Source organism: Amphimedon queenslandica, unplaced genomic scaffold (assembly GCF_000090795.2).
Source record: "Amphimedon queenslandica unplaced genomic scaffold, v1.1 AMPQUscaffold_13304, whole genome shotgun sequence".
Taxonomy (NCBI): Eukaryota; Metazoa; Porifera; class Demospongiae; order Haplosclerida; family Niphatidae; genus Amphimedon; species Amphimedon queenslandica.
The window spans coordinates 1-23,655 of NW_003546460.1; the positions used below are offsets into that span (position 1 = coordinate 1).

The following is a 23,655-nucleotide window of genomic DNA, read 5'->3' on the forward strand; positions in this document are numbered from 1 at the left end:
CAGTCACTTCATTTTGCTGACGACTATACTCCTTTGACTGCTGCTCGTGGTAAGCACGTTTGGAGACCAACAGTACTTGCTCGGATACCAACACTAGTTGTTTGGAGACCGACGGTACTCACTTGGATACCAACGTTACTTGTTCTGGTCGATGTGTTCGTTTTCCTGATCGACTCTATATTTGATCATTTGTATCGACTGTTCGTCTGGCGGGGGAGTACTGTAGTGACATCACAGAACTCATAAATATTCATGATCTTATTTTGTATATATATTGCATGCTGTATTATTAAAGATCAGTGTTTGGGTGTCAACACGAGGTATATAGTGATCTCCCTCTCTCTGGGCGCAACAACCAGCCTTGCCTGTCAATAGCCAGCACTTACACATAGCATCCCATATACCAATTGCTATAAGTCATCATTGTCTCTATCATTTCTGTTACGAAGGCTAGATCAGGTTTGATTGGTGGATTAGAATAAAGCATTTCATTTAACTATAATGATATAATAATTAAAAATGATTATTATTGATTACACTTACTCTCCTATCTAAGTCTTCTCTCTTTAATCTCTCTTCTTCGCTAAACACCTGTGCAATAAATAATACAATAAAATTTAAAAAAATTTTTTTTAAATCCAATTTTGATCAGAATCAGCTCAAACTTTCTACGCAACATAAGTACATGTATATGCATCAGAAAATGTAGTAAAAATGGCAAATTCTCTCCTTTTCATTTTTGACAAAAATTTGGCCCATGACCATGTACTACATACAGGGACTTTGGCCCATTTTGGAGCAACTTTAAAATTACTAAAAAAAATTAAATTTGCATAATACAGTAATAAATTACATATATAATAATAAAATAACATGTACATGTAAATGCCATTCTCTCTCACCTCTTCAATGGGCTCAGGGTCAGAATTCATCCAATCAAATAATTTCCGTTTAAACCCACTTGAAGCAAGTGAAGCAAACCAACCTCATTAATATTCATTGATCTCATATTTATTCATAGCCTCAATCAATGATTCTATTTTTAACTTAATTTATTTTTAGTTTGCTGCTAATCATGAGGCTTTTGTAATGCAGTCGCTGCGTAACAGTCAAGGACTACATGCTCCTCTGAGGTTGGAAATGGAGAGAAAGATGGCTAGCAAAGCAGGGGCGTAGCTGAGGTAGGGCCTGAGGGGGCCTGGGCCCTACCATCAAAGTGGCCTTATAATTATATTCATTGAAATTATAACCCAAAAAATTATATTCATTGTTCTTACAATAACAAAAGGGGGTGGCTGATAACCACAGCTCTTTTTAAAGCTATATACAATGATAATTTCACTCTGATTTCGCTCAGCTTGCAGAAAAATGCTTCCCTTTTGCTGCGTAAAAGGGGTGTGGCCAAAATCGCGGCGCGCTTCGCACGCCATTTTGTCTCCTTGCCCTACCATCACCCAAGGTCCAGCTACGCCCCTGTAGCAAAGTAAAGGCATACCATAAAATCATGTTTATTTTGAGTTATGTAATTTTGTATAGCAATGAGACATACTAAATTTAGAATTGCTAATAAATCCTTTTCGTTTCAGTATAGACCACCCTAGGCGTGAATTGGAAAAGTTATGAATTTCATTAATTTTATATACGGTACCTGCCCACACATCATAATTGGCCGCCATTTTGGTTGGCAAGTTTATTATGGAAGTCAATGGAGGCACGAAGAAAATGCCTCACTTACCTGCTGTAGCTCTATCAATAGCTAAAAAGCGCTTGCTATAAGAAAGAACAGCTGCCTCTAAGCTTCTCCTGTCAAGGATTTGGTCAAATTTGGTCCAGAAATCTTAATACAGGTTTGTTTTTATGTCGGCCCGTTTGTTCTCCATTGAAAGTTGCCAACCAAAATGGCGGCCGGAATTTATTTCATTCTAAACCACGCCTTACAACCGTAAAAATTTCTAATAATCTTCCTACGCATTCAATTCTCGCCTAGGGTGGTCTATTAACATATTGGGATAAATGGGCAGCATATAAAAATTTTCAATATCTAAATTTTCCATCCTGCATTTTATAACCACCAGATTTATGGTTTCATTTACTTTACTCGTTCCTTTCTATCCCTCCCTCTCCTTCAGATACAGCGTATTCCTCCATTAGAGAGCAGTATGATTGCACTGGAGACATTGCTGGGTCAAGATGAGACCATTTCTGTTGAAGAACTGTTAGACAGTGAGTGATGTCATAATATGATGTAATGTGATGTCATGTTGTATCTATTTATAGATCCGTCTGATTCTCCTGTGCTGGTCAATGGACGTGCAGTAATGGAGAAAAGACTTAAAATGTTTTAACTTGTAGCACATCACTATTGTTATTATTATTAAACTTACAAGAGGAAATAAATCACTAAGAGTACTAACTAAGTCACTAATAACTGTATTGTGTTCATTAGCTATTAAAAAGTCTTGAGGTTTTTCAATCACTTTCATCAGATTTGTTCTGTACTACATTTGCAACTCCAGCTCCAATTCCGACGGTTGCAACACCAATTTCTACGGCTGCAGCACCAACACCAGCAAGACCAGCACCATAAATCCCCCCAGCAATTGCTCCACCCATGACTCCACCAGCTACAGCTCCGGCTAAGGTACCAAGTCCTGGTGTAGCTGCAGTACCGAGAGCACCACCTGCTTGAATTCCTGAAGCAACGCCACCAACAACAGCTCCAACAGCTCCTCCTCCTAGCCCACCCATCATTAATGTTTCCCAGATCTTGCTTTTTATTGAACGAACAAACGGTTTTGCTTCATCTTTGCATCTGTCCTCACATAAGTCCCATAGTTCTTTAATCCAATTATCACTTGTAGGTAACTCCTTTCGCTTGCCATCTTTCTTTTTCTTTCCGCAAGTTATGCAGCTTGGTATTTTGTTAGCAACCCTTTCATTTATACCAATTTCTTTAAGCACTTCTTTTATCCTGCGTTCAATTCTTGCCCGCTGTGCCACCAATTCATCCTTAATTTCTTCCTTTGAATCTTCTGTCAAGCTACCATCAGTAGCAAACTCAGGTTCACATCTCATTTGGTATTCATCACCAAAAGTAAAGACAAGAACAGACAAATCAATCAAATTGTTACCCATGTTGTCAACAAGGACTTTTAGCTCTTTTACGGTTGCATCATCAATCCTGTCATACAGCTTGTGACATATCAGCACCACGTCTACAGTTTTGATTTTAGTAATAGACTCCATAGTTTTCCAGTCAGTTACTGAAGGGTCACCAAATCCTCGTGTATCAAATATTGTGACACCTACGTCTCCAATTTTGCATTTGTGCTTTTCAATTGGATCATGACGAGTTTGCTGATCTGACCGACCAACTGTTGCTACTTTCTTCCCCAGCATTTCATTGATCAATGAAGACTTTCCACTTCCATTGTGACCAACCACAAGTATCTTCATCTTTCGTTTGATTTTGAGATCTCGTTTGTGTAGAGATTTGTGGTTTTCTATGATTATAAATCAAAAGATTATTAGATCTATACAATGGCCTCATGAATCATGCAAGTTTAAAATTAGCATTTAAAAAATTTATATGAATTAAAGGGACACATGCACGGAAGCACGTCATCTTGAAAAACTGGCCCGTTTTTCAAGATGACATCATTAATGATGACGTTTAGTGTTGATAACTATTCATAACGTGCGGCCGCGCCCCTAATAATTAAGGCAAAATGGCTACTCGAGTGGCTACTTGTAAATATTCCTGGTGTTTCTTCACTAAAAAGAGTATCTTGGGGTGGCAAAAGAGCTAATTCTGTTCGAGAGAAGTGTTCTACAGATGCCTACTCCTGGTTCTGCGACTGATTGCTGTCTCTACTCTCTACGCGTGTCTAAACACGTGCCATAACTATTAATTAATGATCTGTTGCACGCCCAATTTAATGTTTACTTCCTCTACAGTAACGTGTGCATTCTATTTCCGTGAATGTGTCCCTTTAATTAAGCTTAGTAAACTGACTCGAAAAAATGCATGATGACTACATGATCTTACCAAGTCTCTGGTCCATTTCCTTTACAAGCCCTCTAAGCCCCTGATCACTTAGCTTCTCTAACACAGCATCAAACTTCCTTGGATCCTGTTGTACACTTACATGAGCAGCAGTCATGATTGCATTAGCACGAAAATAGGGAGCCTGTGTTGTGTTGGAGGCACTACTCATTGTAGTTGATGATATAATGTCAGAGGCACAGAAGTCTCTAGCTAGAGGGGTAATGCTATCAGGAAGGTTGCTAAGTACATCGCAAATTTTGTGGAGATACTCATGAAGGACCTCATACTCGGGAGTACTCTTGCTATGGAATGACGCCATTCGTAAGGGCCAAGTACGTTGATGATGTAACGGTAATGAAATTTATAAAATAAACAAGTATATATATTTTTTGAGCAGCCCCCTTAATGCTTCAAATTCTTCTAGTAAACTGAGCTACATAAATTACCTTAAGAGTGAAGACTATAGTATACGATGTAAATGATCTAAGCAGGCACAACATAAAGAAATGGTCAAAATACAAATGTAGATCTAAAATTGGCCAAGTGAGAAAATGTCACCTCATTCTGTTATTCTGTTATTATTATTAATAAATTAAATATCATTGTCTATGTGTGTGTGCTGGCTTGTGATCATCTACTCATAATATGAATCTCTATGAGCCTTTTCCAAATATGCCTCCACCTAGTGAAGGGAGAGGAAGTGAAAGAGAAGAAACTAACAAAATACAATACAATACATGACTCAACAACTATTGCAACAATCTTGAAATCTTGGGTTGTGGCATAATAATGATGATTGTTTGGATTACCTTTTCCTTGAATTCTTTGTCAGGTGTTAGTTTTAATTCCGGCATTACAAGGTACCAATTCTCTACAGCTATCCTAAGGGAAGGGATAAAAAAGTATGCAATACTTGTCACTGTAAAACAGTATTTACATGTAGATATAACCATTAACTTCATTACAATGATACCAATGGAATTACAAATAGTATGCTCCACCCATGGGTGGAGTAAGTTATTAAGTTAGTATTATACCTGTCATTAAAAGTCATCATTGTCTCTATCATTTCTGTTACGAAGGCTAGATCAGGTTTGATTGGTGGATTAGAATAAAGCATTTCGTTTAACTATAATGATATAATAATTAAAAATGATTATTATTGATTACACTTACTCTTCTGTCTAAGTCTTCTCTCTTTAATCTCTCTTCCTCACTAAACACCTGTGCAATGAATAATACAATAAAATTTTAAAATTCATAAAAATCCAATTTTGATCAGAATCAGTTCAAACTTTCTACGCAACATAAGTACATGTATATGCATCAGAAAATGTAATAAAAATGGAGAATTCTCACCTTTTCATTTTTGGCGAAATTTGGCCCGTGACCCTGTACTATAGTACAGGGACTTTTAACCGATTTTTGAGAAACTTTAAAAATTTGTAAAAAATCTAGTTTTGATCAGAATCAGCTCAAACTTTCTACGCAACATGAAAACATGTATATGCATCAGAAAATGTAATTAAAATGTAGAATTCTCTCCTTTTAATTTTTGACAAAATTTGGCCCAAGACCATATAATACAGTACATGGACTTTGGCCCATTTTGGAGCAACTATAAAATTCATAAAAAATCTAAATTTGCAAAATACATTAATAAATTACGTGTATAATAAAATGAGGTGTACATGTACATGTAAATATCATTCTCTCACTTCTTCAATGGGTTCAGGGTCAGAATTCATCCAGTCAAAGAACCTCCTTATATACCCACGGTCCATTCTATCACTAATCTTCTTTTCTTCCGGCGTGAGAGTTACTTCAATGTCTTTACTAGAATACTGACGATACAAAATGGGTGTGGCTTGAGGTATATAATATCCTATTACAAATAAAGCATCACAAATTTACAACAATATTGAAGAGTACAATCCTCTTTATATAGCTTCTATGGTTTATTTCTCTCTTTCCTTCCCTTATCCTTCTCTTACTAGTGATTGCTCTTCCTCTAAATAAAGGACCAATAGCTCTAGAGCTCCACAAGGAGGACTTTAAAACAGATGTCAATCTCCAAGAGACGGCCGCCATTTTGTTTTGAAGATCACGTGATACAACTTAACCACACCTACAACTGATTTATTAACTACTGATTAATTAACTAGCTTTAATAACCAGCAAGGGGTAAGATGCGTCTCGTAATCTTGGACGATTATGATTCTGCAAGCGAATGGGCTGCAAAATACGTGAGGAACAGAATAAAAGAATTCAATCCTGGACCGGACAAACCCTTTGTACTAGGACTACCAACAGGTAACCAATAAAAATTACTAAAAGACTGAGCCACGCCCCTTTCCTCCACCCACGCACAGGCAGCACCCCAATAGGCATGTACAAGAAACTGATCCAGTTCCATAAAGAGGGTCAGCTCTCATTTGAGCACGTGATCACGTTTAACATGGACGAGTACGTGGGACTAGCAGTGGAGCATCCTGAGAGTTACCATAGCTACATGTGGGACAACTTCTTCAAGCACATTAACATTAAACCCGAACACGCCCACATATTGGATGGCAACGCCACCGATCTTGTAGCTGAATGCGACCGATTTGAAGAAGAAATTAAGAAAGTGGGAGGAGTTGAATTATTTATCGGAGGTATAGCTATTATAATGATATGCGTACATGCGTTCACTCATGCATTCACAGGTATTGGACCGGACGGCCATATTGCATTCAATGAGCCAGGGTCCTCACTGTCCTCTAGGACTCGTATCAAGTCCCTAGCCGTTGATACGATACTCGCTAACGCAAAGTTTTTTGGTAACGATATTTCTAAAGTTCCCAAAGCAGCACTAACAGTCGGAGTGGGGACTGTAATGGATGCCAGAGAGGTAGGCGTGACTTGTAATTAATAACTAGTACTTAATAACTATTAATAACTATCCTATAGGTGATGATAGTTATCACAGGTGCTCATAAATCCTTTGCTTTGTATAAAGCAGTTGAGGAAGGTGTTAGTCATATGTGGACAGTATCTGCTTTCCAATATCATAAAAAGTGTACCATAGTCTGTGATGAAGATGCTACGTTAGAGCTGAGAGTTAAAACGGTTAAGTATTTCAAGGGATTGATGGAAGTGCATAACCAGCTGGTAAAGGACCTTGACGTGAAGGAAACACAATAACTAGTGTTGTTGTTTTTGTATAACTAGTATTGTTGTTGTTGTTGTTGTTTATTAAGTGAATTGTTTGCTACAAATTTTGTATAATAATTATTATTTATTAGTTATTTTCCTCGTAATATTTTCATTTTTGAAGCAAAACTTTCATTCTCCTGCTGACTAGACTTCAACTCCTACAGTACAAAGAATTAAAACAATCATTACTAAACTTTCTCTCTTTCCCTGACTTGTTTTAAGTGATCTATTTCTGCCGATTTCTTGTCCAATTTCTGAGAATACAGCCTCCGTACCTGATCCATCTATTAATAGTAACAGAGGGCATTACATCATCTTTAATTGCTACTATATTTACTCTGTGCTGGACCTCCTCGCTTGTCAACATACAAGAATGGGAACGTCTTCTGTGTCTTTGCTTGGACGATTTATATTCCTTTGAAAAATATTAAACTTGCATAAAAACTAAAATAAGCTACTTTTCTTTTAGCCATTGCTTCTTGGAGTCTTTTCTCTTGGTCTAATCGCTCCAAAACTTCATTATTATAGACACCATAAGGACTCAAATCCTAATAAATTATAATAAATAAATAAAATAATTTTATATTTACTGGAACAGGTACAGGTTGAGGTACACTAGCACTCTTAGGTCTCTCGCTACTGGTCTGACCAGTTTGACTGGTTACAGGAACTGGTTTATGTCTGGCCCTGACTACCGTCAAAGCCTCATTCAATGATCCTTCAATAAACTATTAATTAATTAATAATAATTTATAAATTAATGTTTTTAATATTTCGCACTTCGTTTCTCTCCTTTAGGATGTGTTGCCTAGCAACCTTATTCACACCTCCTAGCGGCTTAAAGTCAGGCATGTTCGGAATGTGCAACTTTTCAGACAAAAACATCAACAGGTTATTATACTAGTAAAGAAAGACAAAAATATTTAAAGAACCTTGATCTTATCATACAGCGTCTTCACTGTCTTGCAAAGCTTCTTCCAGTTCTAACTCGTACTGACTCAGCGTTCTGCTAGGTACATGACCAATCTCCATGGCAACAGACTCCACCCCTTTCCTGTTCTCCTCCTCTTTCCTCATGATTTCGTTTGTCTTCATTTCAATCAGTTCTTGTCTCAATTTAGCTAATTCCTTCAATGCGGCCTGATGACTGGGCACTATATGATATTATTAATAACTATTAATAACTAGGGGGCGTGGTCATTACCAGGTGGGTGTGTCCTCATTAGTTCGTCTATTCTTCGTCTCATCTCGTGGAGGGCATGTTTCTGACTATCAATCACTTTTTGGTGATTGTCACCAAGACAACGGTGACCAACGGCAACCAACACATCAGGGGGCGTGTCCTCTTCCTCTTCTTTTGATAAATGGGTGTGGTCTTCTTCGACTGTTAATTTTTCTGGTGATTTTTTGGGGTGTGGTTCAGTGGGTGGAGTCTTGTTTGTAGCAGATTGGCAGAGTTCAGCTAGCGTTGATTCTCGTTGAGCTAGCTGAGATCTCAAATCACTGATCTGATCTTTATGAGATGACGTTAACTTATCTAAAAATATTAAGAAGTAAAATCTTCTCCACTCTAGCTCTTACCAATCTCTTCTTTTTGCTTTTCTTTCATTTCTTCCATTTTCAGTTCAACCTCTCTCGCTCTCTCTCTCTCTTTGTCAGAGCTTTCATTAGCATGCACCAGCTGTCTCCTGGGATACATTGGTTACCATAGCAACAAATGTACATGTACATGTGCGTACCTCAACACTTGTAGAATGTTGTTAGTTTTACTTTGAGACGATTCACTGGAAGATTGCAACAGCTCTACAAGTAAGAAACAAGTAGGAGCAAGATATGATATACTTTTTTATGCTTAAAATTGTGTTTCTAATTTTAAATGTTGAAAGGATGGACTATTGCATGCTGTCCATGTCATTTTGTCATTTTTTGTTTTTAACTAACAAAAATATTTATTTATAACTAATGTGAATGATATCAGGGACAGAGAATCCCTTCAAAAAATTGTGTCAAGACTGAAATTGCTGACTTCTGAGCCTTATCATTTTGACCTTCAACTCTGTCCTTATAAACCATTTTAACATTGTGAGGCTATCGTGGGGCAGACACCATAACAGCAATGAATATCATTAAAACTACAAGTACTTGTACATGTACTTCCTTTAGCTGTTACCTAGTTCATTTTGAAGTGACTTTAGCTTCTCTTGAGTATTCATTTCTCTCTCTTTCCATCTTGTTCCTTCTTCTAATGCTCCAATCAGTTTACCTTCCAGAGACACTATAGTACTGGCATGTTCTTGACATTGTATCTTAATGAATAAATTAATATATATATAAGTAAATAAATAAATAAATAAGTAAATAAATAATTAATGATCAATTACTTTATATTCTTGTAGTGTTCTGCTAATGTCCATTTCTCTCGTTTCATTTTGAGTCTTTATTAGTATCAGAGTGTCGCTGTGTTCCTTCTCTTCATGATGCAAACTAGCCTTCAATTTACCCTGATAATAATAATAATAATAATAATAATAATAATAATAATAATAATAATAATAATAATAATAATAAATATTATATTCTTTTACCAGCTCGTTAATGAGGTTGGTATTTGCTATTGTGAGATCATTAAAGTTAATTTTTAATTCTTTTATTTCTTCACATTTAGTCTCCAGCTCCTGCATTAAAAGTAACAATTATTAATAATTAAGTTCTCATCACCTTTTCTTTGGTTTTCAATTCTTGTCTCAGTGATTTGATTTCGCTCAATCTTTGATCATTCGTCTCTTTCAATTCTTCACGTGCTTTTGTAACTAGTTCGTCTTTTTCCTTTTCTCTTTTGATCCTCTCCTCTTCACGCAGTGTTCCTAATCTATCCCTCAGCTCAATGTTGCACTCGTCACGAACTCTTGCTTCTCTCTCTTTAATGGCTGCATCTTTCTCTTCAGTGAGGACTACAATCCTACAAGAAAGGGGGAGAGAGAGAGAGGAGGAAGTGCTGGAATAAAACAATCACTAATCAACTTACTGGAGCTGCTGTGCTTCATTCTTTGATAAATTAGTTCTAGTAACTTCCAACAAACAATCAATCAAAGCATCAATACCTAAAAACAAACAAACAATAACAACAACAACAATAATAACAACAACAACAAAGTCGTACTTTTATCACTAATAGGTTTATCAGGTAACAAGCTCTTCATTCCTGTCTTCAATGCATTATTAATGTGCTCAATGTTGGTCTGCAGTGATTGGACGTTACTGCAGAGGTTAGTGAGGCATTGGACTATAAGGGACACGCCCTCATCCGATACATGAATATCATTAACTGAGCTCTGTATTGTAGAGACGACTGATGGGAGGGGAGAAAGAGGCTGAGAAGAATAATAAAAATAATAATAATTATTATTATTAATTACTTGAATGTTTGATAGACATCTTGAAACAGATTTCACGTCGTTTTGTAGACTTGCAAGTCTCTCGCATGCCTAGTATACTCTTAGTAAAACTCAGTAATCTTTCAGTATACCTCTTGGTGTCTTTCTTCAAGCTGTTCATGGTTCTTCTTCAGTTGAACTTGTTCTTTGATTATAGAGTCAACGTTTGATACTATCACGTCCGGAGAGAGTGAGAGTTTAGATGATGATTCTAAACAGACCAGCCCTCGTAACTGATGACATAACTGCTCCAACTAGGAGAGGAAAGAAAGAAGATAAAAGTAATTTTATTTAATTTTTATTTACTTGTTCTTTTGTTTTGTCAAGTTCGTTGTTTATCCTGTTGTTTGTTGTTTTTGTTGTTTGAAGTTGATCCTGTGTATTGGACAACTGGAGCTTGATCTATTTTTAGTAACGAATTAAGATGATGCAATAATGACATCATTACTTGGCTTGATTTCCCTTTCAGTTGTTGTATCTCATCTCGTAACAGCTTCTCAGTTTCAATGCTTTGAGAATATTTCAATTGAGTGGACTCCACCCTCTAGTTATTAACAGTTATTAATAGTTATTAATAGTTATTAACCTGGGTTAAATCTTGATTGGCTGTCTTTAATCTTTTAACCTAAGAAATATAACATAGGAGATATCATAAATATATTCCATATATATTACTTTATCATTAAGTGAGGTGATGGTTGATTGCTTCTCTTTGCTGAATTCATTGGCTGAGCTGATGTGATCATCGCACTGTCTCTTTTCTCTTTTTAAAGTCCTCAGTTCGTCCGATTGTGTCGCTAGGAGAGAGTTCTTGTGTGATAGTTGAGTCTGAAGAGCAGCTGCCTGCTGTCTTGATCTACTTAACTTATCATTTAATTCACTGACCTATTAATAATGATAATGATAATAATAATAATAATGATAATAATAATAATAATTAATTAATTAATTACGGTAGTTTGTAATGCATCAATTTCCCCATCTCTCTCTTGTATTAATATTTTAATACTTTTCAGTTCTTCCATCACTGGATTTAGTCTGCAAAATATCATTAATATTCATTGCTATTTTATTAATTATTAATATTAATTACTTAATGCATTTCTCCATGTTGGATTTGTGCAGTTTAGCAATTTCTTCTCTCAAAGTTGAAATTATTTTATCTTTTCGTTCGCTTTCCTTTTCAAAAACTGAGAGCCTTGAGACTTCATCGTTTAAAGACTGAATACTGTAATCCTGAGAGAGAGAGAGGGGGGGAGAGAGAAAGAGAGAGAGAGAGCCGCTAATTATCACCATTCAAGATTCACATTAGCATTAGTTAACAGATAAATAAAGTGTGTAAAACCATAAATATTCCTACTCTAGTATATTGTATAATAATCATAATGCTAATAATAAATATTAATTATATTTATTATATAATTACTTTATCCACTAAAGACTCTTGCAGTTGTTGGAGTGATTGGTGCAGTCTTGAGAGCGACAGCTCCTGTCTCATACAGCAACTAACAGAAGCAGCAGCAGTTGACTCATCACCTGCAGAAATACCAGTAACACAATAAATATTTTATAATAATGAGACTTTAATGAATTCTGAGCCATTCTCTGTGCCTCTATTGTGCATTATATAGAGATACTGACCTCCTACTGGTTGGAGGACTTTAGGAGCACTGGTAGGTCTTGCTGTCATCTATTGTGAAAGAGAAAGAGAGAGAAAATGGAGAATCACACTTCTTGCTGGAGCAGCCACACCTACCTCTTTAATTTTGTTGCTATGGTAACGTTAATTAGAGCAACACTTGAACCGGAAGTTGACTTGCTTCGTATTCTTTCCGTATTTGTCAGTATCTGGAGCAGTAATGGCTGCTGAGAAGAGGATTTTAGTAACTGGAGGATCAGGACTCGTTGGGAAGGCAATTCAAGAGATTATTGAGAAGGAGAAGGAGCCAAATGAAGAATGGATCTTTCTGTCATCAAAAGATGGCGACCTGAGGTTGAGAAGCATGAAAGAAGCAACATTGTATCCTCATTCCTTTTATTTTTAGCGATTTAGAGGAGACTAGGAGCATCTTTTCAAAGCACAGACCGACTCACGTGATCCATTTAGCTGCCATGGTTGGAGGATTGTTTAAAAATATGAGGAGACCGGCCGATTTTCTAGTTAGCGACGAGTTTGTTGCAATTACAGACAATTTATTATAATTAATTTTTTAGAGAATAAATTTACAAATTAATGACTGTGTACTACACTGCAGCTACGAATTTAAAGTAAAATAAATTAATAATAATAATAAATATACAATTTTGCTAGATCCAGAAGTGTGTCTCTTGTCTATCTACTTGTATATTTCCGGATAAAACGTCTTATCCGATTGACGAAACAATGGTACAGGAACTCCACCTACTAATTAATTAATTACTTATTCATTAGGTTCATAATGGACCGCCACACCCATCTAATTATGGGTATGCATACGCCAAAAGAATGATAGACATACAGAACAGGTGAGGGAATGGAATACCGTATAATTATATAGAATAGCTGGAAACTTTTGAGGGGTTAAACTTACATGAAAATCAAAGCATTTGGCGATCTTGTAAAGTATTATTTAGATTTTCGTTCATTTTAATTTTGCAAATCTTAAGCACAAAACCAGTGAAAATCAAACCTTTTTAAAGTAAATATTTTATTTGCCTTCTTCTCCAGGGCCTATCATGACCAGTATGGCTGTACCTTTACCAGTGTTATCCCAACTAATATCTATGGCCCTTGTGATAACTTTAATTTAGAAGACAGTCACGTCATACCCGGTCTTATACACAAGTGCTATTTAGCTAAAAGTACTATGCTCATTTCAATATTTCCGGCTTTATTCTTTTAATTAGAGAACGATCAACCGTTGACCATATTTGGTAGTGGTAAACCTCTCAGACAATTCATCTACTCGAAGGTACATTAGGTGGGTGTGGTTTGTTATGAATAGTCATTAAGGACCTTGCTAAACTTTTTGTTTGGGTTTTACGAAATTACGAAGACGTTGATCCAATTATATTATCAGGTTGGTTAATTAATAGTTATTAATTATTGGTTGGCATGGTAACAGTTGGCGAGGAAGACGAGGTGTCTATTAGTAGAGTAGCTGAGCTCATTGTGGAGGGAATGGAGTTTAAAGGACAAGTTATTGTAAGATAATTCTCTCTCTCTCCCAAAGTTTAATATTCTTCCATCTTATTCTTTAGTATGATATTAGCAAGTCTGATGGACAGTACAAGAAAACTGCAAGCAACATGAAATTAAAATCTTTATATCCTGACTTCAAATTTACTGATATTAAAACCGGTAAGTAATATTATTTATTTATTATTATAATAATTATTATTATTATCATCATTATAGGAATATTTGAGACAGTCCAATGGTTTCAAGAGAACTATGACTCTGCTCGTATTTAAACTGCATCTATATATACAATTTTTAATAATCTATATGTGTGTAAATGTATTGTATGAAATGGAGGATTCTCTCCTTTTCATTTTTGACAAAATTTGGCCCGTGACCATTTAAAAATTTGTAAAAAATTCAATTTTGATCAAAATCAGCTCAAACTTTCTACACAACATAAGTACATGTATATGCATCAGAAAATGTAATAAAATTGAGGAATTTCCTACTTGTCAATTTTGTTAAAATTTCACAAAAATCCCTGTATTATAGTACAGGGACTTTTGTCTGATTTTGGAGCAACTTTAAAAAATCATAAAAAATCCAAACTTGATCGAAATCAGCTCAAACTTTCTACACAACATAAGAACATGTATGTGCATCAGAAAATGTAATAAAATTGAGGAAATCTCTACTTGTCAATTTTGGTAAAATTTCACAAAAATCCCTGTACTATAGTACAGGGACTTTTGTTCAATTTCGGAGCAAATTAAAAAAATCATAAAAAATCCAAACTTGATCGGAATCAGCTCAAACTTTCTACACAACATAAGTACATGTATATGCATCAGAAAATGTAATAAAATTGAGGAAATCTCTACTTGTCAATTTTGGTGAAATTTCACAAAAATCCCTGTACTATAGTACAGGGACTTTTGTTCAATTTCGGAGCAAATTTAAAAAATCATAAAAAATCCAAACTTGATCGGAATCAGCTCAAATTTTCTACACAACATAAGTACATGTATATGCATCAGAAAATGTAATAAAATTGGGGAATTTTCTACTTGTCAATTTTGGTGAAATTTGACAAAAATCCCTGTACTATAGTACAGAGACTTTTGTCCAATTTTGGAGCAAATTAAAAAAATCATAAAAAATCCAAACTTGATCGGAATCAGTTCAAACTTTCTACGCAACATAAGTACATGTAGATGCATTAGAAAATATAATAAAAATGGAAAATTCTCTCTTTTTCATTTTTGACAAAATTGGCCCGAGACCATGTACTATAGTACAGGGACTTTTAACCAATTTTCGAGAAACTTCAAAAATTTGCAAAAAAAAATTTTTAATTTTGATCTGAATCAGCTCAAACTTGCTATGCAATATAAGTACATGTATATGCATCAGAAAATGCAATAAAAATTCTCTGGCCATTTTCGATAAAATACCATCGTCTTTTCTGTTTGGCCAATAAATTTCTAAAACATCTTTTAAAATTAATTTTGTGGGTGTGGCTACAGTACCAACAGCACCCACGTGTTAGCCCTAAAGCCCTTGCTCGTGTTGTTTTTATGAATTTTTGTCTATCGAGAATTTTATCACCTTTTAAAAGAGGCTCTTCTTCAAAACTACTGATATCAGCAGCTGTAAGACCAATGGCAACTTTTACAACTGAAGAAAGAGGAAAGGGAAGACCGTATTCTCTTGAATCTAGGATATTCTTCAGTAAATTGTTGTTTTGCTTTTTTTGTTATTGTTTGTTTTTAATTAGAGAGAGGTGATACTTATGTATCTCCGTTTCACGATATCCCACTCTACGCCTCCAGTGATAACAGTGTACTCAACATGATTGTTGAGATACCCAGGTGGACCAATGCAAAAATGGAGGTAGATTACTCGCATAATTTTAATGGGCATTCGTGTTCAATTTTATTAGATGATCACCCAAATTTTTGTCTAATAATTGAGTAAAATTTTAATGGGCAGCTTGTGTAAATTTTAATTAGTAATGTCGTGTTTTTTAGATATCAACATCAGAGCCGTTAAATCCGATCAAGCAGGACGTTAAAAAAGGAAAATTACGTTTCGTTGATAACTGCTTCCCGTACCACGGATACATATGGAACTATGGGGCCTTTCCACAAGTAATGGAGAGAGAGGAGGGGGGGGGAGAAATCAAGATTTGTTTTTCTTCCCACCCTCTAGACGTGGGAATATCCAGGCCATGTTGATCCAAACACTGGTTGTAAAGGTGATAACGATCCTCTGGATGTGTGTGAGATTGGTAGTCGAGTTGCTAAAAGAGGAGAAGTAGTACAAGTAAAGGTTTTAGGGACTATTGCGCTAATTGATGAAGGTATGCTGTTATTATTGTTTGTATTTATTTGTTTTGTTGTTTTTAGGCGAAACTGATTGGAAGATTATTGCAATTGATGTGAACGACAAGATGGCTGCCTCTCTTAATGGTATGTCTTTATTATTATTATTATCATTATTATTATTATTAATTAGATATTGGAGATGTAGAGACTCACATGCCTGGACTATTGCAGGTTGAGTAATATTTAAAATTATTCCCTCACTCTCTCCCTCTCCCTCCCCCTCATAGCACACTGTGAATTGGTTCAAAATATACAAAATGCCGACTGGAAAACCTCCGAATCAATTCGCATTTAATGCCCAACCAAAAGATAAAGTAATATATAATAATAATAATTGCAATGACATTAATACCAATTGTTATTGTTGTTATTGTTGTTGCTTTTACAGGCATTTGCTCATAATGTTATCAGTACTACAAACCAGCAATGGAGGTCTGCTATTGATGGAAACACTGATAAAGGATCTCTGTGTTTGTAAGTAACTCCATTGTTAGTATAGCCTCTCTTAATGGACACTGATAATGGCTATTTTTAATCTGTAAACTATACAATTTTAGGAGTAATATAACTCTATCCAGTAGTGATACTATCAGTAACGAAGCAGCTGCTGGTATTGTGAATGGCATCCCTGTAGAGAGCACTCATTCTCAAGACAGACCTGATACTGGTTAGAAATGGAGGGAAAAGAGAGAGAGAAGGCACCTGTCTAAATATTTTGAACTAACTCTCTTCTTCTAGTTGATCTTCAACACTATGTTAAAATTTGATGAGAATTCTCTCAAGAACATGGTGGCGGCATTGTGTGACTATTCATAATTTTTCTAATTATTATTAAATTGTTTGTTTTATTGAAGAACTTGTACACTACAGACAGCTCCTAAACCAGCTGTTTATAGCAGACAGGCATTAAAAATAGTTTTCTATTAACATGGATTACATTGGAGCTGTGAAATGGGTGTACTCACTCCTGATTGGTTGCTAGTCAACACGACATGAATATTGATCATAAGCCACACAAGAGATGGATGAATTACCTTGTCGAGAGGCACAAGTGATGCGCATGACTACCTGTACAGATATTCATATTCTTAGCTCTGCGTTTCTTGTTTCAGAAAGAAGGAAGAAGAAGAATAGAGATGTCTCCTTTGGCTTGTACGCTCCTCTTGCTGTTAGCCGGAGCTGCTTTTGTAGCTGGACAATATAACGAAGGAGTCCAGTTTGGTAAGAAGAGTAAAACTGACATTATAAAGCACCGTCTTCCTTTCTGTAGAGCAAAACACTTGCACGACTTATGGTGCTCTGAGACTCGTCTGGGGTAGGGGGAACTATGAGGGCCAGGTACAGATTTGCATCAATGGAACTTGGGGCTGGGTATGTCATAACTCGTACCGGGCTGAAGATGCTCAAGTTGTATGCAGGCAACTGGGCTTCAGTGCTACAGGTAGGCCTATCATTTATTGTTGCTGTTTTTGAAAAATATCATTATGTATAGGTGCTACCTACAGGACATACGGTTATTATGGCTGGCCTAACAGCAGCATACCAATATGGCTGGATGGTATGGACTGTGTTGGAACAGAAACCACTCTTCTATCATGTCCTCTATCAAGAGCAATTGGATCAGTTAGATGCAGTTACAATGCAATAGCTGGAGTTGTGTGTCCAAGTATGCGATTGGATATACCTTTATCACTGACTACATTTTACACCTCTCTCTCTTATCAAATAGGTGGTGGTCCTTCTTGTACCAATAATGACATTCGTATAGTTGATAAAACTACATGGACTCCATTTAACAACAGGGGAAGAGTAGAAATATGCAGTTCAAATTCATGGCAGACTATATGTGATAATGGATGGGGATCAAGTGATGCAAAGGTTGCTTGTTATCAGCTTGGATTCTCCAAAAACTGTAAGCCATTATCATCATCATCATCATCATTATAATAATAATAATAATTATTATTATTATTATTTTATAGATGCTTATGCTTACGCTAATGCCAGGTATGGTCAGGGTTACGGCTCAATCCTCTGGCGGTATGTAGCATGCTCCTCATCAGAGAGTACACTATTCCAGTGTAGCAAATTAAATGGTGGTTATGGTTGCACCCATGCTGATGATGCTTCAATCCAGTGCTCAGGTATACTCTATGCTGATTTGTGTTGTTTGTATAGAGCAATTAATGTTTGATATATGCATGTACTGGTTGTAGTGAATTTAGGAAGAGTTTTGATGACTATAGGGGCTTGGCTATACTATTTTCAGTAGCTTTCAGTCAATGGTTTATGTGTCATGTTTATTTAAGATTTTAAAGCTTCTATATTTCTAATATTAAGAATACTCTGTGGTGTATGATTATACTAATAAATAAAAATGTTAAAAATTAATGCATCATTTACAGGTCGTGTTACTGGTAGCTGCACTAATGGTGCGGTGAGGCTATGGCGGTATAAAGACATTGGTCCAGCCCATGATGGAGTGGCCTTATACTGCAAGAGCAACCAATGGGTCCCATTTTGTGATGATACCAACACCTTTTGTGATACTGGTAGAGTCATATGCCAAAAACTTGGCTATGTTGGATTATTAAGTAAGCATATCTGAGCATAGATAGAGTGACTTTTACTTGATGCATGCATTTAGATACAAGACAGGAGTATCACTATGGCTATTATGATGGGACTGTTGATCATTATGCTTTTAGCTGCAGCTCCACAGCAACTGACCTCACTCAATGTACATACTATTATCACTCAAACTGCTATCATAGAGGTGACCAGTTTGGAACTGTCTGCTATTCACCAATAATAGGTAGTGGTAACAATGATTATTATTAATATTATCATTATTATTGCTAGGTAATGAGTGCACTGATGGGTCAGTGAGGCTAGTCAATGGTCCAGATAATTCTGAGGGTCGTGTTAACTATTGCTATGAAGGATTCTGGTACCCAGTTTGCGGACTAAACTCATACACTGCAACACTGATGTGCAAGGCAATGGGATTCAATGCATCATGTGAGCTTAAATTAGTAATGATTTGTAAATGTATTTATTTGTTATGGTTATATTTTAGCTGCCAGTACTGTTGGTGATTCCAGATATGGCAGCACTGGTATCATATCCAGTTTATATGCAGTCAATTGTAATTCATCTCACACAAACTTATCACAGTGTCCATTTGGGAGGAAAACAGCAAGCCTGACTAGCTGTAGGATTAATGTTGCCAAGTGTAGTACAGAATGGGGACTACGCTGTCACAGTAAGTAGAATGCATATACATTAACAGAGAAAAGAAACATGCAACTTTATTGCTTAACATTTCAAGTAACAAATTGCATGTAGATCAAACTATTAATAAAGTTGCTATTGGTTGTTAGGTATTAGTCTCTTTCATTAATAGATACTGTTGGTTGTACTAATGGACAAACAAGACTGGTTAATGGGCCAATAGATCAAGCTGGTACTCTAGAAATATGCCTCGATAATGTCTGGGGTAGTGCTTGTGGTACCTTTCCTGTACAGAGTGCTTATGTAGCCTGCAAGGAATTAGGATACACAGGACCCAGTAATTATATTATAATAATTATTATATATTAAATGTTGATATATTGCAGATCCTACTATAAAGGGTAATTCATTCTATGGCGAGAGCTCAGGCCCAATGTTGTACAATAATATTATATGCCATGGCTGGGAAGACAATGTAGCTGAGTGTTCTTATCAAACATTTCCACAGTTGAGTTGCAGTCCTCAATATGCTATTGGTTTAATATGCAAAGATGGTAAGAGAGAGTGTACAAAAATGCACTTTGTTTAATTTTTAAATAGACTGCAATAATGGTGATGTTCGTCTCACTGGTGGATTTTTTGATAATGAGGGAACAGTTGAAGTTTGTGGCAACAGACAGTGGAGCTATGTATCTGATGCTAACTTCACTGCTAATAATGCTAGAGTGATATGCAGACAATTAGGGTATCCTAATGGAGCCTGTAAGTTACCAATCCAACTGAGATTCATAACTTTTATTATATTTTAGTGGCTACTCCATTGCTTGGCTCTCATTTTGGTAAAGGACGGCGTGCAGTGAGATACATTAATGCTAACTGTACTGGAACTGAAAAAAGATTTCTCAATTGTCCTATAACAGTTTACTCCCAGACTCAAGCAGAAGCAGCTCTAGCAGTTAATGAAGTGGCCAGTGTAGACTGTGTATATGATGTACCTACTGACCCACCTTGCATTGCTAGGCCTTCCCTCTATGATTCTGCTGGTTCAGAGTGCACAAGTGGAGCTGTAAGACTACAAGGTGGTAGCAGCAGTGGTGAGGGTAGAGTAGAGTATTGTTACAATGGGTACTGGTCACCATTCTGTAAAATGGACCCTAAGGCAGCAATGGTGGCTTGCAGGCAGTTGGGATTCACACAATATTCATGTAAGTATTATGTACTTTTAAAATAATAATTAATATTATTTAGGGGGTAGTATTGTTGAAGGTGGAGAGTTTGGTACAAGCAGGAACTACAGTATTTTTGATAATATAACTTGTGTTGGGTCAGAGTCTTCACTATCTCAATGTACTCCAGCTGAAAACACCGAGTGTACTCCTTTCTGTCGGTATAATCTTGGACTAAGGTGCTTCAATCCTGGCTCCTGTACTAATGGAGCACTGAGACTAGCTGATGGTGTCATTGATAATGAGGGAAGAGTAGAAGTGTGTGTTAATGGAGTATGGGGATCTGTCTGTGATCAAGGATTTGATGTAACTGATGCTCATGTTGTATGCCAACAACTGGGCCACCCTGAACTAGGTAATGATAAAATAATAATAGCAGCTTTCTTATTCATATTTGTTTTATTTTTCAGAGCCTTTTGTTCTCAACAATTCTACTTTTGGTCCTGGTCAGTATCCTATAGTCTACAGCAACTTTGCTTGTGGTGGATATGAGAATTCACTTAGTGATTGTACAAAGCAGACCTACCCTAACACAGCTTGCTCTCAGAGCAATGTTGCTGGAGTCCTGTGTGGCTATGGTAAGCTTGAGTATAACACTGGCTCATAGTAACTGTATCATTCTCTCTCATTTATAGACTGTACTGATGGTGATGTAAGACTGGTAGGTAGTCAGTATGGATATGAAGGAACTGTTGAAGTCTGCTTTGATCGTTTGTGGGGTCTTGTAGCTGATTCTGGCTGGACTCAAACTGATGCTGAAGTAACTTGCAGGCAACTAGGCTATACTACACAAGGTATGAGATATTGAACTATTATATATACTTTATTAATGTTGTCTGTATAGGTACTATTGTTCAAAGAGGATCTCTGTATGGTAAACCAGCAAAGACCATTCATATTACCAGTCTGGGCTGCTCTGGAACTGAGAGCTCTGTTGCTGATTGTACTGTTAGCACAATATCACTAGCTCAAGGGAAAGCACTGCTAGCCACTAGTGATGTAGCTGGAGTCAAGTGCTATACTCCTGATCAGTGTGTCCCTCCTCCTGCTGGTGGTGGTAGCTCTTGTACTAATGGAGAGTTGAGATTGACTGGTGGAAAGCAGTCTGGCATACCCGAGGGTAATGTAGAGTATTGCTATCAAGGAACATGGTCACCATTCTGTTCACTGGGACCAGTAGAGGCCACCATTATATGTAAACAGCTTGGATATACTGCTTCTACCTGTAAGAGTTTTATATAAAGAGTATAAAATATAACGTTTATATTTATTTTGTAGTGACTGCTATTTTTGACGATGGAAGATTTGGTCAGATATCCAACACCAGCTATTTCCAGAATATAAGTTGTCCAGATCGTTTTGCTACTGACCTGAGCACTTGTGTTGTTGCTGATGCTTGCATTACTAGCTGTCCTAATGCTCTTGGCTTGAGATGCTACGGTAAATGAAATAAAATATTATATAGTCAAGGTATAATAATTATTATTTATAATAGAGCCAAGTTCCTGTAGTGATGGTGATGTACGACTGGTCAATGGTTCCTATAAAACTGATGGTAGGCTTGAGGTATGCAGTGATGGTAACTGGGGCAGTGTCTGTTCAACTGGCTTTGATCCAACTGATGCTTATGTTGTATGCAATGAACTAGGACTTGGAGATGCAGGTACTATAATATACAACTATTACTATTACTATTACTATTGCTTGTTATGTTCCTTCATAGAACCAACTGTGTACAATACTTCTGCAATGTATGGAGATGGAGATGGTGCTATCATATTCTCTGATTTTGGTTGTGAAGGTTATGAGACTAATGTATTTGACTGCAGCAGATCCAGTTATGGATACTTTACTTGTTCACGTGATAATGTCGTTGGTGTTAAGTGCAAAGACTGTAAGTCAATTTAGTTTTGTTTTAATATTATTATTGTAATAAACTTTGTTCATTTAGCTTGTAACAATGCTGATGTGCGTGTTGTTAATGGAGACAGTCTAGCAACTACAGAAGGTATCATTGAGGTATGTCATCAAGAGACTTGGGGAATGGTATCTGATGAAGGATGGAGTACTGAAGAGGCTCAAGTTGCCTGTGCTCAGTTGGGCTACACTACAAGTATTGAACCAGTTTTATGTACATTAATGATTAGCTTATATAGGAGCTGCTGCTGCTTCTGGTTCTTCTTACACGAGACCTAATGCTCCATTCCAATTGAGCTCTGTTGATTGCATGGGAAGCGAGACCGGACTAACTAACTGTTCATTGACTTACATTGTGGATACTGCTATTGCTGATCCTAATGCCCCCACTTATAATCCAGCAGCAGTTAAGTGTGTTCCTGATGAAGTTACTAATGATCCAAATGATCCATTGTCTGTTGTTTCTAATAATCCAGTGACGGTTTCAATGGCTGTCATTATTGTTATAATGCTCATATCTGTAGTAATAACAATCAGGTAAACATTGATTTTATACCGCTATATTATTTATTCGTATATTTATTGTTTTTATTTCTAGTGTTGCCGTATATGTATGTGTAAAACGTAAGAAAGGTGATCTCTCAGTTAAGATGATGTATGCTGATGAACCAGCTCCTTTAACTATGTCTGGTCTAGAGAGGGCCGGTGTCAATAACCCACTTGCTGGTATTTATGATGAAGTCACAAATGCGGAGAAACCAGAGAATCCTCTTTATGGAGATAAAGTGGCTCTAGTGAATAACATGTAACTGAAAGGACTTCGGCTGCTTATTAATACAATGCACAAACTTGCACTGCACATTTTATAGCTGACACATTATTAATACTATTATAAATACCATTAGACTATCTATAGCATTTATCCACTCATCGTGTGCCTACAGCATGATGTTGCTATATTGTTCTTTGTTTTTTATTATTTATTTTTAAGCTTATTTATAGTAGTGCAACCAACTCTATTGCATAATATGCATGAATTACAGTCTGT

The 23,655-nt window shown here is 36.3% G+C and overlaps 7 protein-coding genes and 1 long non-coding RNA gene across 9 annotated transcripts; 5 read left to right on the forward strand and 3 right to left on the reverse strand.

Annotated features, from left to right (window-relative positions):
• Positions 1-188: 188 nt before the first annotated feature.
• LOC100633942 (uncharacterized) lies at positions 189-6,214 on the reverse strand. Of its 2 annotated transcripts, XM_003387991.3 has the most exons (6): positions 6,043-6,214; positions 5,767-5,933; positions 5,225-5,272; positions 5,086-5,177; positions 4,858-4,930; positions 4,517-4,730 (listed from the first exon to the last, which is right to left on the reverse strand). In XM_003387991.3, the coding sequence occupies exons 1-6, from the start codon at positions 6,137-6,139 to the stop codon at positions 4,683-4,685; spliced, it is 525 nt and encodes a 174-aa protein (XP_003388039.1). In that variant the 5' UTR covers positions 6,140-6,214; the 3' UTR covers positions 4,517-4,682. The 2 variants fall into 2 exon arrangements, with proteins under 2 accessions (XP_019854376.1, XP_003388039.1); XM_019998817.1 differs by lacking the exons at positions 4,517-4,730; positions 4,858-4,930; positions 5,086-5,177; positions 5,225-5,272 and adding exons at positions 189-496; positions 544-591 and having other exon boundaries at positions 6,043-6,178.
• Positions 2,118-2,332, forward strand: LOC109583456 (uncharacterized). The gene is made up of 2 exons (XR_002185528.1): positions 2,118-2,223; positions 2,278-2,332. It is a non-coding gene; the product is annotated as an uncharacterized LOC109583456 (long non-coding RNA).
• LOC105313435 (uncharacterized) lies at positions 2,332-4,380 on the reverse strand. Its single transcript, XM_011406872.2, has 2 exons — positions 4,049-4,380; positions 2,332-3,503 (listed from the first exon to the last, which is right to left on the reverse strand). Exons 1-2 carry the CDS (start codon positions 4,365-4,367, stop codon positions 2,470-2,472), a joined length of 1,353 nt encoding a protein of 450 aa, XP_011405174.2. The 5' UTR covers positions 4,368-4,380; the 3' UTR covers positions 2,332-2,469.
• A 2-nt stretch (positions 6,215-6,216) lies between the features above and the next one.
• On the forward strand, positions 6,217-7,350 carry LOC100634070 (glucosamine-6-phosphate isomerase 2-like). Its single transcript, XM_003387992.3, has 4 exons — positions 6,217-6,361; positions 6,421-6,705; positions 6,757-6,941; positions 7,001-7,350. The coding sequence occupies exons 1-4, from the start codon at positions 6,238-6,240 to the stop codon at positions 7,232-7,234; spliced, it is 828 nt and encodes a 275-aa protein (XP_003388040.1). The 5' UTR covers positions 6,217-6,237; the 3' UTR covers positions 7,235-7,350.
• LOC100634572 (putative leucine-rich repeat-containing protein DDB_G0290503) lies at positions 7,303-12,434 on the reverse strand. Its single transcript, XM_003387996.2, has 26 exons — positions 12,322-12,434; positions 12,107-12,216; positions 11,774-11,916; positions 11,634-11,718; positions 11,356-11,565; positions 11,267-11,305; positions 11,129-11,224; positions 10,987-11,082; positions 10,773-10,934; positions 10,663-10,731; positions 10,407-10,617; positions 10,272-10,347; positions 9,965-10,205; positions 9,832-9,921; positions 9,628-9,747; positions 9,417-9,552; positions 8,986-9,049; positions 8,828-8,934; positions 8,451-8,783; positions 8,195-8,400; positions 8,027-8,146; positions 7,837-7,974; positions 7,705-7,794; positions 7,584-7,661; positions 7,459-7,530; positions 7,303-7,404 (listed from the first exon to the last, which is right to left on the reverse strand). Exons 1-26 carry the CDS (start codon positions 12,368-12,370, stop codon positions 7,336-7,338), a joined length of 3,210 nt encoding a protein of 1,069 aa, XP_003388044.2. The 5' UTR covers positions 12,371-12,434; the 3' UTR covers positions 7,303-7,335.
• Positions 12,435-12,437: 3 nt separating this feature from the next.
• LOC100634695 (GDP-L-fucose synthase-like) lies at positions 12,438-14,259 on the forward strand. Its single transcript, XM_019998815.1, has 11 exons — positions 12,438-12,673; positions 12,726-12,840; positions 12,895-12,948; positions 12,992-13,066; positions 13,112-13,185; positions 13,388-13,521; positions 13,567-13,631; positions 13,673-13,739; positions 13,785-13,864; positions 13,921-14,020; positions 14,078-14,259. Exons 1-11 carry the CDS (start codon positions 12,540-12,542, stop codon positions 14,131-14,133), a joined length of 954 nt encoding a protein of 317 aa, XP_019854374.1. The 5' UTR covers positions 12,438-12,539; the 3' UTR covers positions 14,134-14,259.
• Positions 14,260-15,367: 1,108 nt separating this feature from the next.
• LOC100634197 (inorganic pyrophosphatase-like) lies at positions 15,368-17,163 on the forward strand. The gene is made up of 10 exons (XM_003387993.3): positions 15,368-15,574; positions 15,621-15,736; positions 15,874-15,993; positions 16,055-16,205; positions 16,252-16,314; positions 16,361-16,401; positions 16,458-16,544; positions 16,619-16,704; positions 16,788-16,897; positions 16,969-17,163. The coding sequence occupies exons 1-10, from the start codon at positions 15,421-15,423 to the stop codon at positions 16,995-16,997; spliced, it is 957 nt and encodes a 318-aa protein (XP_003388041.1). The 5' UTR covers positions 15,368-15,420; the 3' UTR covers positions 16,998-17,163.
• A 176-nt stretch (positions 17,164-17,339) lies between these two features.
• On the forward strand, positions 17,340-23,634 carry LOC105313436 (scavenger receptor cysteine-rich domain superfamily protein-like). The gene is made up of 23 exons (XM_019998813.1): positions 17,340-17,451; positions 17,501-17,671; positions 17,723-17,896; positions 17,960-18,142; positions 18,213-18,374; positions 18,636-18,824; positions 18,878-19,045; positions 19,093-19,251; positions 19,310-19,495; positions 19,637-19,801; positions 19,851-20,018; positions 20,065-20,226; positions 20,274-20,669; positions 20,713-21,045; positions 21,101-21,268; positions 21,326-21,484; positions 21,535-21,915; positions 21,969-22,130; positions 22,186-22,353; positions 22,414-22,584; positions 22,642-22,803; positions 22,847-23,144; positions 23,206-23,634. The coding sequence occupies exons 1-23, from the start codon at positions 17,367-17,369 to the stop codon at positions 23,414-23,416; spliced, it is 4,581 nt and encodes a 1,526-aa protein (XP_019854372.1). The 5' UTR covers positions 17,340-17,366; the 3' UTR covers positions 23,417-23,634.
• The last annotated feature ends 21 nt before the right edge of the window (positions 23,635-23,655 follow it).

Coding starts and splice junctions, on each gene's coding strand:
- LOC105313435 (XM_011406872.2), bottom strand. CDS start 4,367: ATGGCGTCATTCCATAGCAAGAGTACTCCCGAGTATGAGGTCCTTCAT. Junction 3,504..4,048: donor GGAAATGGACCAGAGACTTG/GTAAGATCATGT, acceptor TTATAATCATAG/AAAACCACAAATCTCTACAC.
- LOC100633942 (XM_003387991.3), bottom strand. CDS start 6,139: ATGGCGGCCGTCTCTTGGAGATTGACATCTGTTTTAAAGTCCTCCTTG. Junction 5,934..6,042: donor TAGAGGAAGAGCAATCACTA/GTAAGAGAAGGA, acceptor TATTTGTAATAG/GATATTATATACCTCAAGCC. Junction 4,731..4,857: donor ACAAAGAATTCAAGGAAAAG/GTAATCCAAACA, acceptor TCCCTTCACTAG/GTGGAGGCATATTTGGAAAA.
- LOC100634070 (XM_003387992.3), top strand. CDS start 6,238: ATGCGTCTCGTAATCTTGGACGATTATGATTCTGCAAGCGAATGGGCT. Junction 6,706..6,756: donor AGTTGAATTATTTATCGGAG/GTATAGCTATTA, acceptor ATGCATTCACAG/GTATTGGACCGGACGGCCAT. Junction 6,942..7,000: donor CTGTAATGGATGCCAGAGAG/GTAGGCGTGACT, acceptor ACTATCCTATAG/GTGATGATAGTTATCACAGG.
- LOC100634572 (XM_003387996.2), bottom strand. CDS start 12,370: ATGACAGCAAGACCTACCAGTGCTCCTAAAGTCCTCCAACCAGTAGGA. Junction 10,732..10,772: donor TTGAAGAAAGACACCAAGAG/GTATACTGAAAG, acceptor AGAGTATACTAG/GCATGCGAGAGACTTGCAAG. Junction 10,348..10,406: donor TAAACCTATTAGTGATAAAA/GTACGACTTTGT, acceptor GTTTGTTTTTAG/GTATTGATGCTTTGATTGAT.
- LOC100634695 (XM_019998815.1), top strand. CDS start 12,540: ATGGCTGCTGAGAAGAGGATTTTAGTAACTGGAGGATCAGGACTCGTT. Junction 12,841..12,894: donor GGAGACCGGCCGATTTTCTA/GTTAGCGACGAG, acceptor TTAATTTTTTAG/AGAATAAATTTACAAATTAA. Junction 13,632..13,672: donor GACAATTCATCTACTCGAAG/GTACATTAGGTG, acceptor ATAGTCATTAAG/GACCTTGCTAAACTTTTTGT.
- LOC100634197 (XM_003387993.3), top strand. CDS start 15,421: ATGAATTTTTGTCTATCGAGAATTTTATCACCTTTTAAAAGAGGCTCT. Junction 15,737..15,873: donor GGACCAATGCAAAAATGGAG/GTAGATTACTCG, acceptor CGTGTTTTTTAG/ATATCAACATCAGAGCCGTT. Junction 16,705..16,787: donor GATAAAGGATCTCTGTGTTT/GTAAGTAACTCC, acceptor ATACAATTTTAG/GAGTAATATAACTCTATCCA.
- LOC105313436 (XM_019998813.1), top strand. CDS start 17,367: ATGTCTCCTTTGGCTTGTACGCTCCTCTTGCTGTTAGCCGGAGCTGCT. Junction 19,252..19,309: donor AATGGGATTCAATGCATCAT/GTGAGCTTAAAT, acceptor GTTATATTTTAG/CTGCCAGTACTGTTGGTGAT. Junction 23,145..23,205: donor TCTGTAGTAATAACAATCAG/GTAAACATTGAT, acceptor TTTTATTTCTAG/TGTTGCCGTATATGTATGTG.